This window comes from Rhinatrema bivittatum, chromosome 7 (assembly GCF_901001135.1).
Source record: "Rhinatrema bivittatum chromosome 7, aRhiBiv1.1, whole genome shotgun sequence".
NCBI lineage: Eukaryota > Metazoa > Chordata > Amphibia > Gymnophiona > Rhinatrematidae > Rhinatrema > Rhinatrema bivittatum.
In genome coordinates this window covers 65,279,544-65,293,248 of record NC_042621.1, presented here as the reverse complement: position 1 = coordinate 65,293,248, position 13,705 = coordinate 65,279,544, and the positions used below count along the sequence as shown (strand labels likewise).

General features: G+C 41.2%; 1 protein-coding gene across 1 annotated transcript in view; it reads left to right on the top strand.

The window, feature by feature from the left end:
- VPS35 (VPS35 retromer complex component) overlaps window positions 1-13,705 on the top strand; it is a 196,661-nt gene that overhangs the window by 148,930 nt on the left and 34,026 nt on the right. The window contains exon 13 of the mRNA XM_029608455.1: window positions 6,922-7,044. Within this exon, the coding sequence (XP_029464315.1) occupies window positions 6,922-7,044 (123 nt within the window). The remainder of the gene's footprint in view (window positions 1-6,921; window positions 7,045-13,705) is intronic.

Below are 13,705 nucleotides of genomic sequence, written 5' to 3'. Positions count from 1 at the left end.
GCCAATAGCACAAGAGATTATATCAAGTGACCTTCATACAAAAATGCACTGGGACTGCATGAATCTCTCCTATGTCTTTCGTTCTGTGTGCTTTAAAGTATAATAATTGGTCACTAAGCCTATAGAAGTTAATCACTGTATTGTTCCATGCTCTTCTGCTCCTTCTTGGTGCCACACACCTGCATTTGCTTTACTTTTTGAATATCATAGAAGTTGATGCAGTTGGGAGATACTCCTGGAAAGGAGTACATTAAAACTGCCAGGGAATGAGCAGCTGATATCAGGAATAAGTCCTTAACTGTATCTGGGATTTGGCATTTTATTAATTAGAAAACATATTGTACTGAATACTGTTTATGCTTACCAGATGTATCCATTTGGGTGCCTATTTATACTCATTCAAATTCTTCATGCCTAGTGATATCTGGAGCTAATAAGCAAATGATAGCAGTGTGGGCTTTCTGGTTTTGGATTGTATATTCTTGTTTCATGCACTAACTTTTAAAACATACTTTAAATCCATTTTTTATAGAAAGATTATTTTTAAGGTATGGTATGTTGGCATAGCTAAAAGAAAACCCTCAAAATGGAATCCTTATATCTTTGTTTTTTCAATTCAGTTGTACAGTTTTTTCCATTTTTCAATGTATGCTGGTGTGAAACTAATGGTTGATTATTGGTGAGCCTCCCGCTGAACCATCTTTCTCTGTGGTAAGCGGGAACAAACAGCCACACAAGTGGGTTATGTCACCTAACAGTGCTGTTGCAAGAAATGTGTGCACTCCTTGTTCTGAAAGAGCCAGAAGTCTTTAGAGCGTATATGGGAACTCCAGCGCTGCTGCCGCACGCACCCTCCTTGCTCTTTTTTTTTCGTCTGGAGTGTCCAGACATGCAATTTTTGTTTCTCCTTGAAGCAATCTCTCTGACTTACTGCATTTGTTTTTCTTTAATTTGGTTAATTGTCTGCTTTGAGTTCTTTTCTGTTTTGTATAAAGTGCAAGCACAAAATGGGCATCTACAATCTGCATGACCTGTTTTTCATTGTTTGGGACGATTTTGACTCTTCATCCTATGAAGAGTCCTTGCGGTAAGATGCCCCCTCAGGTCATTAAATATAGAACAATGTGAATTCTCTTCCCCTGTGGACAAGGAAAGTTCCTCCTCTAAAAGACCAGACCCCTGGGTAAGGCAGAAGTTCGAAGGAATAGATCATGGAGTTCTTTCCAATAAAAAATGCTGTTTGGCACAATCTTCTAAAAGTCATCATTTCAAATCAAAGCATCACAAGTCTTCTGCGCTGTCTTCAAAAAAAATGTGAAACCAAAGATCTGACGCAGACATTTTTGGCACTATTGTTGGCACAGAAAACTTTGACTCAGAGGTCTCCGGAGTGTACAATGTTGGCACCATCCTCTTCGGCATGGGAGGGGGTCCCAGGTGCAGAAGAATTTGGACCAATCGGAGCCAAGGCTTTCGGCACAGAAGACATCTTAGAGACATTTATTTTTTTTTTAAGAAAAGAATCAAGCGAATAAATTTTCTCCTCCAGTCTTAGTATTGTCTGGGAGAGCTCTTCCAACGTCATCTCTGCCTCCTATTGCAAGGGCTTTTCTTCATAGAATGTAGAGTGACTTTGTTGGAAAGTACATATCAATGCCTTCTACGTCAAAGGATGATGCATCTACAGTTCCTCTTGTTGAGATGGCGGTTAGAATTATCAAGCCAGTTTCCCATTACACTTCTTCAGAAGCCTAAATCTCTCATTAGACAAAGGCATAGATATTCTTTGAGAGCCTCAAAGAAATTCCACCCCATCTAAGGACAAGTTGTATTCAGCCTTGAGGAATTTCAGGATGCGTTAGTTTATTCAGCCACCAAAACCGATCAGAGAAGTCCAGTCCATAAGGTTTTGTAGGACCTTGAAATATTTGTAAACCTCCCATTATCAGGTTTCCATTATCTATTCAAAACTTGGCTGCACAAATGTATCTATCATTAACAACATCTCAGATTAATACGTAAGCTTCTCTTTTACTTGCCTATAAATGTATTCACTTTGCAGCTCCTTATTTCTCTTCTCTCCCTAAACCCTTCCTTATGAATTCTGCTTATTGAGCAAGTCCTGCTTATCTGTGCCCTTTTCCTCCTCCAACAGCTCCTGACTGCGTTTTCCAATTTGCTGCACCGTATGCCTGGAATAGACTTCCTAAGTTGATGCATCATGCTCCTTCTCTGGCTATATTTAAATTAAAAGCTTGCCTTTTTGAAGTCCCTTTTAAATCCCACGTACTTCTCTACAATAGATATGCTTCTCATAGACTTTTGTTTGCTATCTATGCTTGTTTTGACTAGATAGTCAACTCCATGGAGCAGGGACTTTCTCTTAAGTGTGTCTGTACAGCACTGAACATGTCTAGCTTTTAAAAGCCCAATTGCTCAGAAGCTGAACAAAAATATGTAATGTCAGTGTACTGGCTATTAAAAGTTCCAGTTCAAGATTTTGCAGACATACAAATCAACAAACAAGTTGTATGTGATACCTTTTTTATTATATAAATATAATACATTTGTGGCTAGTTTCTGAGAGCTATACTCAGAGCATTGATGTGACATCTTGGATATAAGTAGTAGTTGGAATTTAGTAGCTTATTTCTGTGAAATGTATTCATTTTGGTATGCAGTCCAGTTGTAACTCCTGAGTAATGCAGTAATATAAACATAACATTGTTTGTTTGTTCTGTTCTTTCCTATATTTAAACATGTAAGTAGCTGGCGATATTTACAAATTAGTCTGCATCAATAGATCTATCTAGTGGCTGCCCTTTTACCAGCATAGAGAATTTTGATGTCTCTTGGTTTATTGAAAACTTATTAATAGAGAACTAGCACATTTCAAATGACTGTCTAGCTGTATTCACAATTATTAAACCCTTTTAAGTTTTAATGAATAACTACAGACTCTTTCTGTAAATAGCTTTGACTATGAATACGGTTCTGATAGAGCTGAAGTCCGTCTCTAGTGCTAGATGGAAGGTTCACAGCTCGCATTATTTGTAATGTGAATCTCTGTGGTTTTCATTAATGCACCAAAACAGCAAAAACCTAAAGCATGCTCCAACACACGTGGGTAGCTGAGCAAAAGGGTTTGCATTATGAGCATATGGACTTCTATATTTTCCACAACACTGATGGTTAGAAAGACTTCTTTTGGGCTTCTGTTAAGCTCTTGCTGTGAGTAAGTGTATTTATTTATTTTATTTAAGTTTTTTTTTTTTTTTTTTTTTTTTTTGAGGGACTAATTTGAGGGACTAATTAGTTTTCAGCTGGATTACCACTTTTCACCCCTCTCAGGAGTTGGCCTGTCATTAGCCTCAGAAAAGAGAATGTACCGTTTCCAAATAGCAGTGGAAACTGTCACGTCTTTTGACGATTGCTTTCCCCAGAACATTGTGGGGAAGAAGAAAGTGGCATCTCTTAGGGAAACATTAACCAAGAAAACAGAAGGATTGAAGAGTGAGCATCAGGGGATGTTTAAAATCACAGATTCTTTAAAATAAAGGAAAAGTAGTATTCTTGTTCATTATATTGCAAACTTTGGTTATATTTTATAATTTTGTAAGTGGACAGAGCTCTGGTGGAGTGCTGGACCCCTATATGAATGCGATTAATTCTGTATCACCCTGAGCTAAATTTTGGAAAAATTGAGTTTAGAAAACTTTAATATGTTTTCCCTTATTCTTCTTGGTACTTGATGGTTTTATTTTGTAACAAAATTGATCTCCTTCCAGTGATCTTGTCTCTGTCAGATTCATTCATTGATTCTGTTACTGAAGAAAAAGCCACACTCTCCAGTTAAATTTCTTGTTTTCTTCTCTAGTTGATTTTCTTATTTCTCTCACCGGGGTGCACTGTTGCTTAAATGAGATTGTATGCATGAACATGGAAGAACTCAGCTTTTGTCCTGCTGAAGCTGTACAAATAGACTTGGAGCCGTGCTCTGAGGACTATTGTATTCCCCCCTCCCCGTCATGTCCTACTTTTGTTCTCAGTTTGATTGAATGTAGTCCAAATCTAGATTGGAGTGCCAAGTTTATGGACAACATGAACTGTAAAAATTACTGTGTGTGACATCTCATGTCTATGTTTACCAGGCTGCTGACAGCTAATTTAAAAAGGATGCGTACAAGGTAATATGATCAACCCATGAAAACAAAGATTAAAACAGCAACTACACTAAAGGTTTCATTTGAGGCTCCTGTTTTTTTGGGGTTTTTTTTGCATACTTCGTATGTTAACTTTTTTAAACAATAAGGACCCGATTTTTAAAGCCCTATGTGCACTGGGCCTATTTTACAAAGGCCTGGCGATGCGTGTAAAGCCCCGGGATGCTTCTAAGTCCCGGGGCTTCGAAAAAGGGGTGGGGAGGAGGCAGAGGCCTCCAGCGCCGCGGCCATTTGCCGCCGTGTCTGAGGATTGCGTGCTGGCCGGGTGCTGGCGTGCGCAACCTGCTCAGAGGCAGGCGCAGAAGGTAGGACAAAGGGCCGGGGGGGGAGCTAGAATAGGGATAGGGGTGGGTTGGTTAGGGGAAGGGAGATTAGGGTTGGGAATGGGTGAAGATCACGGGCATCGTCATGCACAATTGTGCACCCCCTTCCGCGTGCCGACTTCCAATTTTATAACATGCGCACACCTGCACGTGCATGTTATAAAATCGGGCATCCATTTGCGCACGCCGGGTAGCGCTCGCACATGGACACCCGCGCGTAGCTTTTTAAAATGTACCCCTATAAGTACTATTGCTGTGAATATATTGCTGGATTAACACTCCTTTCCTCTGATCTTCTAATGGGGCAGCTTTACTTCTATATAACTATATTAGAGGCAACATGATACAGCCATGACCTTTTCAGTTAGGTTAAATGTTGCTTTGGTGGTGATGTACACTTTGAAAGGAGAAAAGTTTTGAAAGTTAAACTAAAAAGTTGTCCTGACTGTCACCAGTTGTCTTGGTGGTAAGATCCAAGAACCTGCTGACAGGGAAAATGGGAAATCTTTGGTCCTAGAAATTTAGTGCAGCTATTGATAAGTTAGCACCAATGAAAGATAGCTCAGCTTGTTGACTGAGCGTTAAAACAATTTATGAGACCATCAGGACCAGTCGTGGCGCACATTGCCTGCAGATATAAATAGGGAAAAATGTAGTACTCATAAATTATGTAAAACTGAAATTAAAAAGGCACCTGTTGTACCAGAGAGCTCTTTAGGGACTGTAAATATGTTGCTTAACCTTAGCTATTCAAGTAGGGATGGGGGGGCTCCCCTTCGAGCCCTTGCGTCACGCTTCCATCAAAGACGTCACCCTAAAGACGATTTTCCTGGTTGCAATAGCTTCGGCAAGGCGTATCTCGGAACTACAGGCGCTGTCGTGCAGGGAGCCCTTCCTGCGGTTCACGGACTCCGGGGTTTCCCTGCGGACGGTTCCTTCGTTCTTGCCTAAGGTGGTCTCATCGTTTCACATGAACCAGGTGGTGGAACTTCCAGCCTTCCCAGGGGACGCCCCGGCGGCGCTTCGGTGCCTGGACGTCAAACGAGCGCTTCTTCGCTATTTGGAGGTGACGAATGACTTTCGACTCTCCGACCATCTCTTTGTACTCTGGTCGGGTGCTAGAAAGGGCCGGCAGGCGTCCAAGACTACCATCGCACGCTGGCTTAAAGAGGCGGTGGCTGCTGCTTACATTGGTTCCGGGAAGGATCCTCCGGTGGGTATCAAGGCGCATTCGTTGCGAGCTCAGGCAACTTCCCATGCAGAGTCTCAGCTCGTCTCCATACAAGAAATCTGCCGGGCGGCGACTTGGAAGTCTCTCCACTCTTTTGCCAGACACTACCGTCTCCACGTACCGATGACGGAGTCTGGTTCATTTGGGGACAGGGTACTTCGAGCAGGGTTCTCAGGGACCCACCCGGTGTAGGGAAGCTTTGGTACATCCCACCGTCTGGACTGATCCTGTACGTACAGGGAAAAGAAAATTACTTCTTACCTGCTAATTTTCGTTCCTGTAGTACTAGGATCAGTCCAGACGCCCACCCGGTATGAACCTGCTCGACTATTCTCTACTGTCCTTCTGTTCGCCGCTCCTTCCCTCTCGGGGGTAGTGGTCTTCTGTGTGTTGTTATGTTTAACAGTTCTTATTGCATGTTGCATAAATTTGTTCACAGTTTCAATCTTTGGTTCAGTTTATGCTTGATCCATCATCCTTGGTCTGTCCAGTTTTCTGGCTTGGCTTTGATATTCTCGATACTGAGGATCTAGGAGGGTGCACCAGTTTATATACCAGCACCCTCGAAGTTTTACTCTGACTCCATCTGCTGGACGGGGGACATAACCCACCGTCTGGACTGATCCTAGTACTACAGGAACGAAAATTAGCAGGTAAGAAGTAATTTTCTTATTTTCAGGATATCCACAATAAATATTTAGCATGTATATTTGTATATACTTAATTCAAGAGCCAAACTAATTTGCATGTTGTGATTACTCTGAAAACCAGACCAGTCTGTGGACCTGGAAGACTGGAGTTGATAACCTTTCCTAATCTAGTAGGACTTTTAGCTTATAGAAATGCTCAGACTGCAGCTCTAGTTTTGACCCCAAGATTCCTCAGAATTCAAGGCACATGATAGTGTATATTTTATGCTGGAATAAGTGATGGAATTGCTTTACAGGAGACTCATGCGCATACCTGATGTGCAAGAAGTGTTCTAAACCAGTCCTATATGTAGTCCCTGAAAAGAAAAATATAAATCCAGGGCAAAAACCAAGCTTCAGTTTTGATGTCCCATGTAAAACAGGAAAACTATCATTCCTTGTGCTGGGCATGCCTCAAATTTTAGTTAACCTCAATTTTCCATAATTCGTTTTAGATTCTAAACACAGCTCGGAAACATTTTGGAGCAGGTGGGAACCAGCGAATTCGTTTCACGTTACCTCCCTTGGTCTTCGCAGCATATCAGCTTGCCTTCCGATACAAGGAGAATTCTAAAGTGGTAGGTTGTAATAAGGACTATGTGTATGATGGAATTGCTGAATTTTAGACATGGTACTGAAATTTCAAATTGAGGACATGAGAGAGAAGTCAAAATGTTACAATAACTTTTTATTCCTATCTCTTTAGGTATTCTAAAGAGCCTTGAGCTTTTATAGTTCCTCTGCTTTCAATGAGATCCTGTAATCAATAAGTTTTACCCAATTTCTTATCAGCTAAATACAACTTTTGAAACTTTGAGTAAACCGCAGGCGATTTTAACTAGGCTGCCTCATTTTTTCTCACGCCCTTTATTCCCTTCTTTCCTCTCCATCACCCAACTCAATTACCGAAGGCCAAAAAATGTGAATCTTGGGCGAATACAGCCTGTCCTTTAGTTTACAAATGTTGAGGTAGAAGACAGTTGTTTGCATAAAATCAATAACATAACATTTGTAATAGATATGTAACCCAAGTTCCTCAGTCGCCTCTGCAGTGGGATCTGAGTCAGTTTTTTCCCAGAACCATTGGAAGACTTGCCGTATCCAGATCAATGTTTTTGTCCTAGAATCTCTGTAGATCAACCTCTATAAATAGAATATAGCTCCCATCAGAGCTACTTCTCTTCAGTTAGGGATTGATAAGATAATATTAATCTTTCATTTAGCCTTTTGCAAGTGGTCAGACTGTTAATAATTTAAAAAATACCTGTAAATTTTTTCCAGCACACTTTTTTTTCATCAGAAAGGTGATGCAAAGAAAACTTAGACTTAAGAGATTTAATAGTGGACTTCAAAGCTTCAAAAGTTGTATTTAGGTGATGATAAACTGTATAAAACTTAGTGATTACAGGATCTCATTGAAAGCAGAAGAACTGTAAAAGCTCAAGACTCTTTGGAATACCTAAATAGGTACAAAGGTAGGAATACAATACTGTAACATTTTAACTTCCTTAAATTTTCACATTATAAGTTTGCTCCAGTCTAGATAATTCTAGGGGCTAAATCTACTAAATATTTTTGCCATAGAATAGTATATCGTCCCTTCTGTTAGAAATAAGTAGTTGAATTCTGCTGTGGGTTCAGTTTATCTGCATCAAATCCTGCGAAGAAAATTGCAGTTGGTATATCATTTAAGTTCATTGGTATCCCTGAGGTAGCAGAAATTTCTTTAAAGTACAATAAAAAGAATAGCTGCCTGTTTTCAAACCCGTAACTATAGGGAAGGCAATTTTTAAAAGCCATTTACCTAGGTTACTGGGTTGTCTGAAACTTGCACATCCTGGATGCAGGTAAAAGTGCACATGGGGATCAAGAACACATCTGCTTTCTACTGCAGGAGAAGTAGGTGGGGTCTGGTTGGGGAGGCAACGGGCAGTTTTGCAGATGCAAAGCGCTGCAGGTGCTTTTTCCTTACAGTATATAAAGGGAAAGGGCCTACATGCTTTTCCTTGGAGAAATGGTAGAAGTACCTGCAGATTTTGCAATTAGTTGCATAGTTTTGAAAATTGCCCCCACTAGCCTCATACTAGATAAAGGCAGAAAAAGACCATTTTGACCCATCCAGTTTGGGATGGGAAATTCATCTTTTTCTGGTTTTGGCAGTTGCTTGGTTTTGATTGATTGTGAATATTAGTACACTTATCATAAGGTTTGAGGGTAACTGCACGGAGCGGTACATACTACTATAAGAAGCTTGCTGGGCCAACTGGATGGGCCATCTGGTCCTTTTCTGTTGTCATTACTATGTTACAATCGGCTTGGTTATTCTCCCCACACTGCTCAAGATACATCCCAGCTGAAAAACACCTCCTGAGGAGGCTGGGATTCAAGCCCATACATAAGAGTACAGTGGATTTAGCAGTTCATCACGTTATCCACTTTGACCACCTTGCCTGCCGAAAACAAAAATGTGGTGGGTTAATACTGCTTCCTTGTCCTTCTGCTCCACCAGTCAAGAACCTGTGGGTTTAGTCCTCTCATCCAGTATTGGAGGCAGAGGTGATTTCTTTTTTTTTTTTAAATGACATCACCTGTATTTATTTTATTTAAAAACTTATATACTGCTTGATACAATGGAGGTAGACCCAAGCGGTTTACAATGTTACACATGTATAATAAAAATATGACATAACAATAAAGACACTACACAAATTAAAAGCAAAATAATCAAGAGTATAAGAAGTAACGTGTAAAACAGAAAATTAAAAGCAAGTTTGTAAAAGTATTTTAAATGTCTTGGCTGGAGGACGTTAGCCTGATATTGTCTGGAAGGAAGTTCCATAGAAAAGAGCCTGCAACTGAAAAGGCTGGGTGTCGAGTAAGATCTAGTCTGGCAAGACGAATGGTGGGAACATCAAGTAAGCATTTGTCAGAACGTAATTATCTTGATGGTTGGTAAATCCTGAGTACTGTGCATTGCCGTAGAGTCAGGGCCGCCATCAGGGCAGTATTCTTGGGCCTGCAGTATGGGGCCCCAGGATCTACTGCCACATATGGGGGCCCGCAGCCGCCAGGCGGCAGGTGCGCTTGGGGGATGTATTAGTTCATGGCAAAGAGGCCCACTGAGGCTCTCTCCGACAGTCTGTCGCCCAGGGGCCTACTGAAACCTGGAGCCGGCCCTGGGTGCGGGCCCCAGAGAAGGGAGAGAATCAATGCTATGCGTGTCTTTTAGACACACATAGCATTGATTTACAGAGCACCGCAGACATTTTGGCTGTATGGGGCCTCAAAATTCCTGATGGCGGCCCTGCGTAGAGTAAATAGATTGTGACTCAGGTTGTGAATGATACATACAATTTTGTATTGAATGCGAAATTAAACAGGGAGCCAATGAAAGGCCAATAATACTGGTGTAATAGGATCTCTAATGCTTGAGTTAGATAAGAGTCGTGCGGCAGCGTTTTCAACAAGCTGTAAAGGGCGTAAAGTATACTCGGGAGGCCTAAGAATAGGCCATTACAGTAATGAAGACTAGAGAATATAGTGGTTTGAAGAACCAAATGGAACTCATTGTGAATTAGTAAAGGTTTTAAGTTTTTTAAAATGCAAAGTTTGTCAAGAGTTTTTGACAACAGTGGATTTATGATTGGACATTTATGCATGGAACCAGATAAAACCAGTGTTCTCTACCTCCAACTATTGCATGGACGGTTATGGACAAGCCTCAACCTGGTTTAACTGAAGAGAATTTTTATTTTATGGTTGTTAGATAGCCCTTAAACTATATAGTTTTGAGTCAAATTTATCCTAATGGACCAAGCTCTTGTGGATTGTTCTCTGGTGATGCGAGCCAAGACAGCAAAGCAGCTCACTTCCCATCTAATGGGGTCTGTTTTCTTGGGAGAGCACGACGTGTAGTTTGAGCAGGCCCTTTTCTAAAAAGGGATCGTCTGCTTACTCTCTGAGCTGAAATGCTTGTGGAGGCCAAGCTCCTGCAATTGGTAAGCCTTGCAACAAAGCATGTCGTTTGAGCATTTGAAAACTCACCACCTCGTCAGGACTCAGAGCAAGCCCACTCACTCACGGGCTTCCATCCTGGCTCCCATCCCTTGATTGTGGTAATAGGTTGAGCAATAAAAGACAGATGACAATAGAAGGTAAGACTTTTATTATTCAAACTGCCTTTTACCTTTTTCAAGGCAAAAAAAAAAAAGAACCAGAGCTTTCAGCTGGCTAAGGTAAGTCATCCAGGCTATGATTTAAAAAATAAATACATAAAAAGGAAAGAGAAGATACTTCGTTTGTATTGGGAATGGTTTTCTAAGGCTGGGAGATTTTCTGAAGATTGCCATGAGCTAGTTCATAAGACTGAGTGCTGCGCTGTCTGTGACTAATAAAAGGCGGCAGTGTTTGACAGCATATAGTATTCAGCTTGCAAACGTGATATAAAACAAAGCAAATCAAAAAGAGTCACAAAGAAGACTGTTTAATGCTGGCGACCTGATGTTCAAAAGCATTTACATGTTTAATACTGAGCTTGACGCATGTAAAAGCACTTTATCCATGGAAGTGGGCTTTTAAAAATTGCTATAACATATGCCTTTGATTTATCAGTAGGTTTTTGTCTGCATTAGAAATCCATAAACTGCTATTGATCAATAGGGAATAGCCACTGCTTGTTGCTGGCATTAGTGGCATGGGATCTATTTAATATTGGGTACTTGCCAGGTACTTGTGACTTGGATTGGCCTCTGTTGTAAACAGGATACTGGGTTTGATGAACCCTTGGTCTGACCCAGTATGGAATATCTTATGTTCTTATGTAAATTACTATGATAATATGCTATATTTGCATACATAATTAAAAAAAAATCATCTGAAAATACTGGTAAGGTTTTTGTGGTGTACAAACTCCCTGAATGTTGCAGGGGGGAATATCGCTGATGCCCATTTTAAAAGATTGGGGTGCCTTTTGCCAGAACCATTTTGCTTAAGGTTGAGCAAAGTGAGTACGGGGTACATAAATCAGTTAGTCAAGGGTCATAAAGCTATCATTACTCCATTTTCAGTCAATGATTAGTTGAGGAACAATAAGTATACAATGCAACAGCAGTAACATACATAAACAAGAGGGTATCCAGAGCCAGTTTGAGGAAACAGAGTTACTACTTGCCTGGTAGGAGAAAAATCTACTACAGCTTTCAGCAATGCATATTGCAGATCAGGAGAATGGACAAGTGGATTTTTTGAGCCGAAATACGAAGATCCGGGTGCTAGGCCATTGAGCATGCAAGCAGAAAATACAAAACTGGGGTGAACCATAGATGGTTCTGTCAGCAGCCCACCAGAATGCAAAGGCAAGAAAAGACTGTGAATGTGCTGCTATAGGAGTGGCCAAGGGAAACGTTGCTTTATGCTTGCTTCCTACCTGGCCATTAATAGGCCAGGTATTAAAGAATCTCAGGAAGGATTAGGTACATGAGGTTCTAGTAGCACCACACTGACCGAGAAGACCATGGTATGCTGATCTAAGCAGGTTGATGATAGATCGACCATTGCATTTTCAAGGCATAGGGGGGACTCCTTCACTAGGAATCAGAGGTAAAGGGAAACTCATCTTCATTCTCGTTTGACATAACTAGTGAGCGGACGAGATTAGCCAAGAAGGGATACAAACCATCAGTTATTAGAACAAGTTTAAATTTTAAAGAGAATTCAGCAAAGAAAGTTTATGTGAGGATATGGCAAGTTTTTGCAATATATTGTAGACAGATTAACTGTTTGCCATGGTGTTACAAATAAGAGAGATTCTGACGTTCTTACAGAAGAGTATCAACAAGGTCTTGGCCTTGAATTCTTGAAAGGTACAGGTTGCAGTGATTTTTTATTTTTTTTTTTTTTGCAGTAAGGGGAAAGCTCAATGGGACATCTATATCAGTGGTTCTCAACCTTTTTTCGGCCAGGACACACTTGACGGTTCTCAAATGCGTGACACACTGAACATGTGACCATCATGGGGCAAAATGTAAATATACATCCTGCATCCCTAGGAACCCCGATGACCCCCAAAAATGGATGCAGAGCAGAACTAAGGCATTACCCGTAAAGCTCACCATACAAAAAAGATATTCTGGGTCTGATGACATCTCAGCAAAAGCAAAACAAACTCTCTTTACTGGCAGGCACAATACCCCTCCTTATGAAGACAGTGATTTACCACTACAAATATTTAACCAGGTCCTAAACACTAATACACCTCCTATTAGGAAAACAGAGCAAGCCAAGCTGCTGTAGATAGATACCCACTTAGAAATAATTGTAAAACTATACTAATAAATATTATAAAACAGTTGATGAACAGAATAACATCCTACAATTAAAAACTCATAAAAAAAATATAAAAAATTGTCCAAATATCAAAATATTTCAAAACAGCAGACACATCACATAATACCCAATAACTAAAATGGCAGTCAATCAAGAAAAATAAACTTAAAAAGCTGCCTTTACTTAAACTCTCCAGCAACTCTCCTACTCCTTTCCCTTGCAGGCCAATAGCACTCACCAGAAGCAGTAGTGGCTGCTGAAGCTCTGTCCTCACAGTCCTCTTCCTTAAGGCCCACAACCAGTCTCTGTCTCACACAGACCAGTAACTTCCGTAACTAGTATCTCTTCCTCATACACACACCAGTCACCTCTCTGACCAGTCTCTGTCTCTCACACACACACATCAGTCACCTCTCTGACCAGTCTCTGTCTCTCACACACACACATCAGTCACCTCTCTGACCAGTCTCTGTCTCTCTCACACACACACACACACACACACACACACATTCCAGTCACCTCTCTGACCAGTCTGTCTCTCTCTCACACACACACACCAGTCACCTCTCTGACCAGTCTGTCTCTCTCTCACACACACACACCAGTCACCTCCCTGACCAGTCTGTCTCTCTCTCTCACACACACCAGTCACCTCCCTGACCAGTCTGTCTCTCTCACACACACAAACCAGTCACCTCCCTGACAAGTCTGTCTCTCTCACACACACCAGTCACCTCCCTGACCAGTCTGTCTCTCTCACACACACACACCAGTCACCTCCCTGACCAGTCTCTCTCACAACCAAACCAGTCACCTCCCTGACCAGTCTCTCTCTCTCACACACACCAGTCACCTCCCTGACCAGTCTCTCTCTCTCTCACACACACACACACGTCACCTCCCTGACCAGTCTCT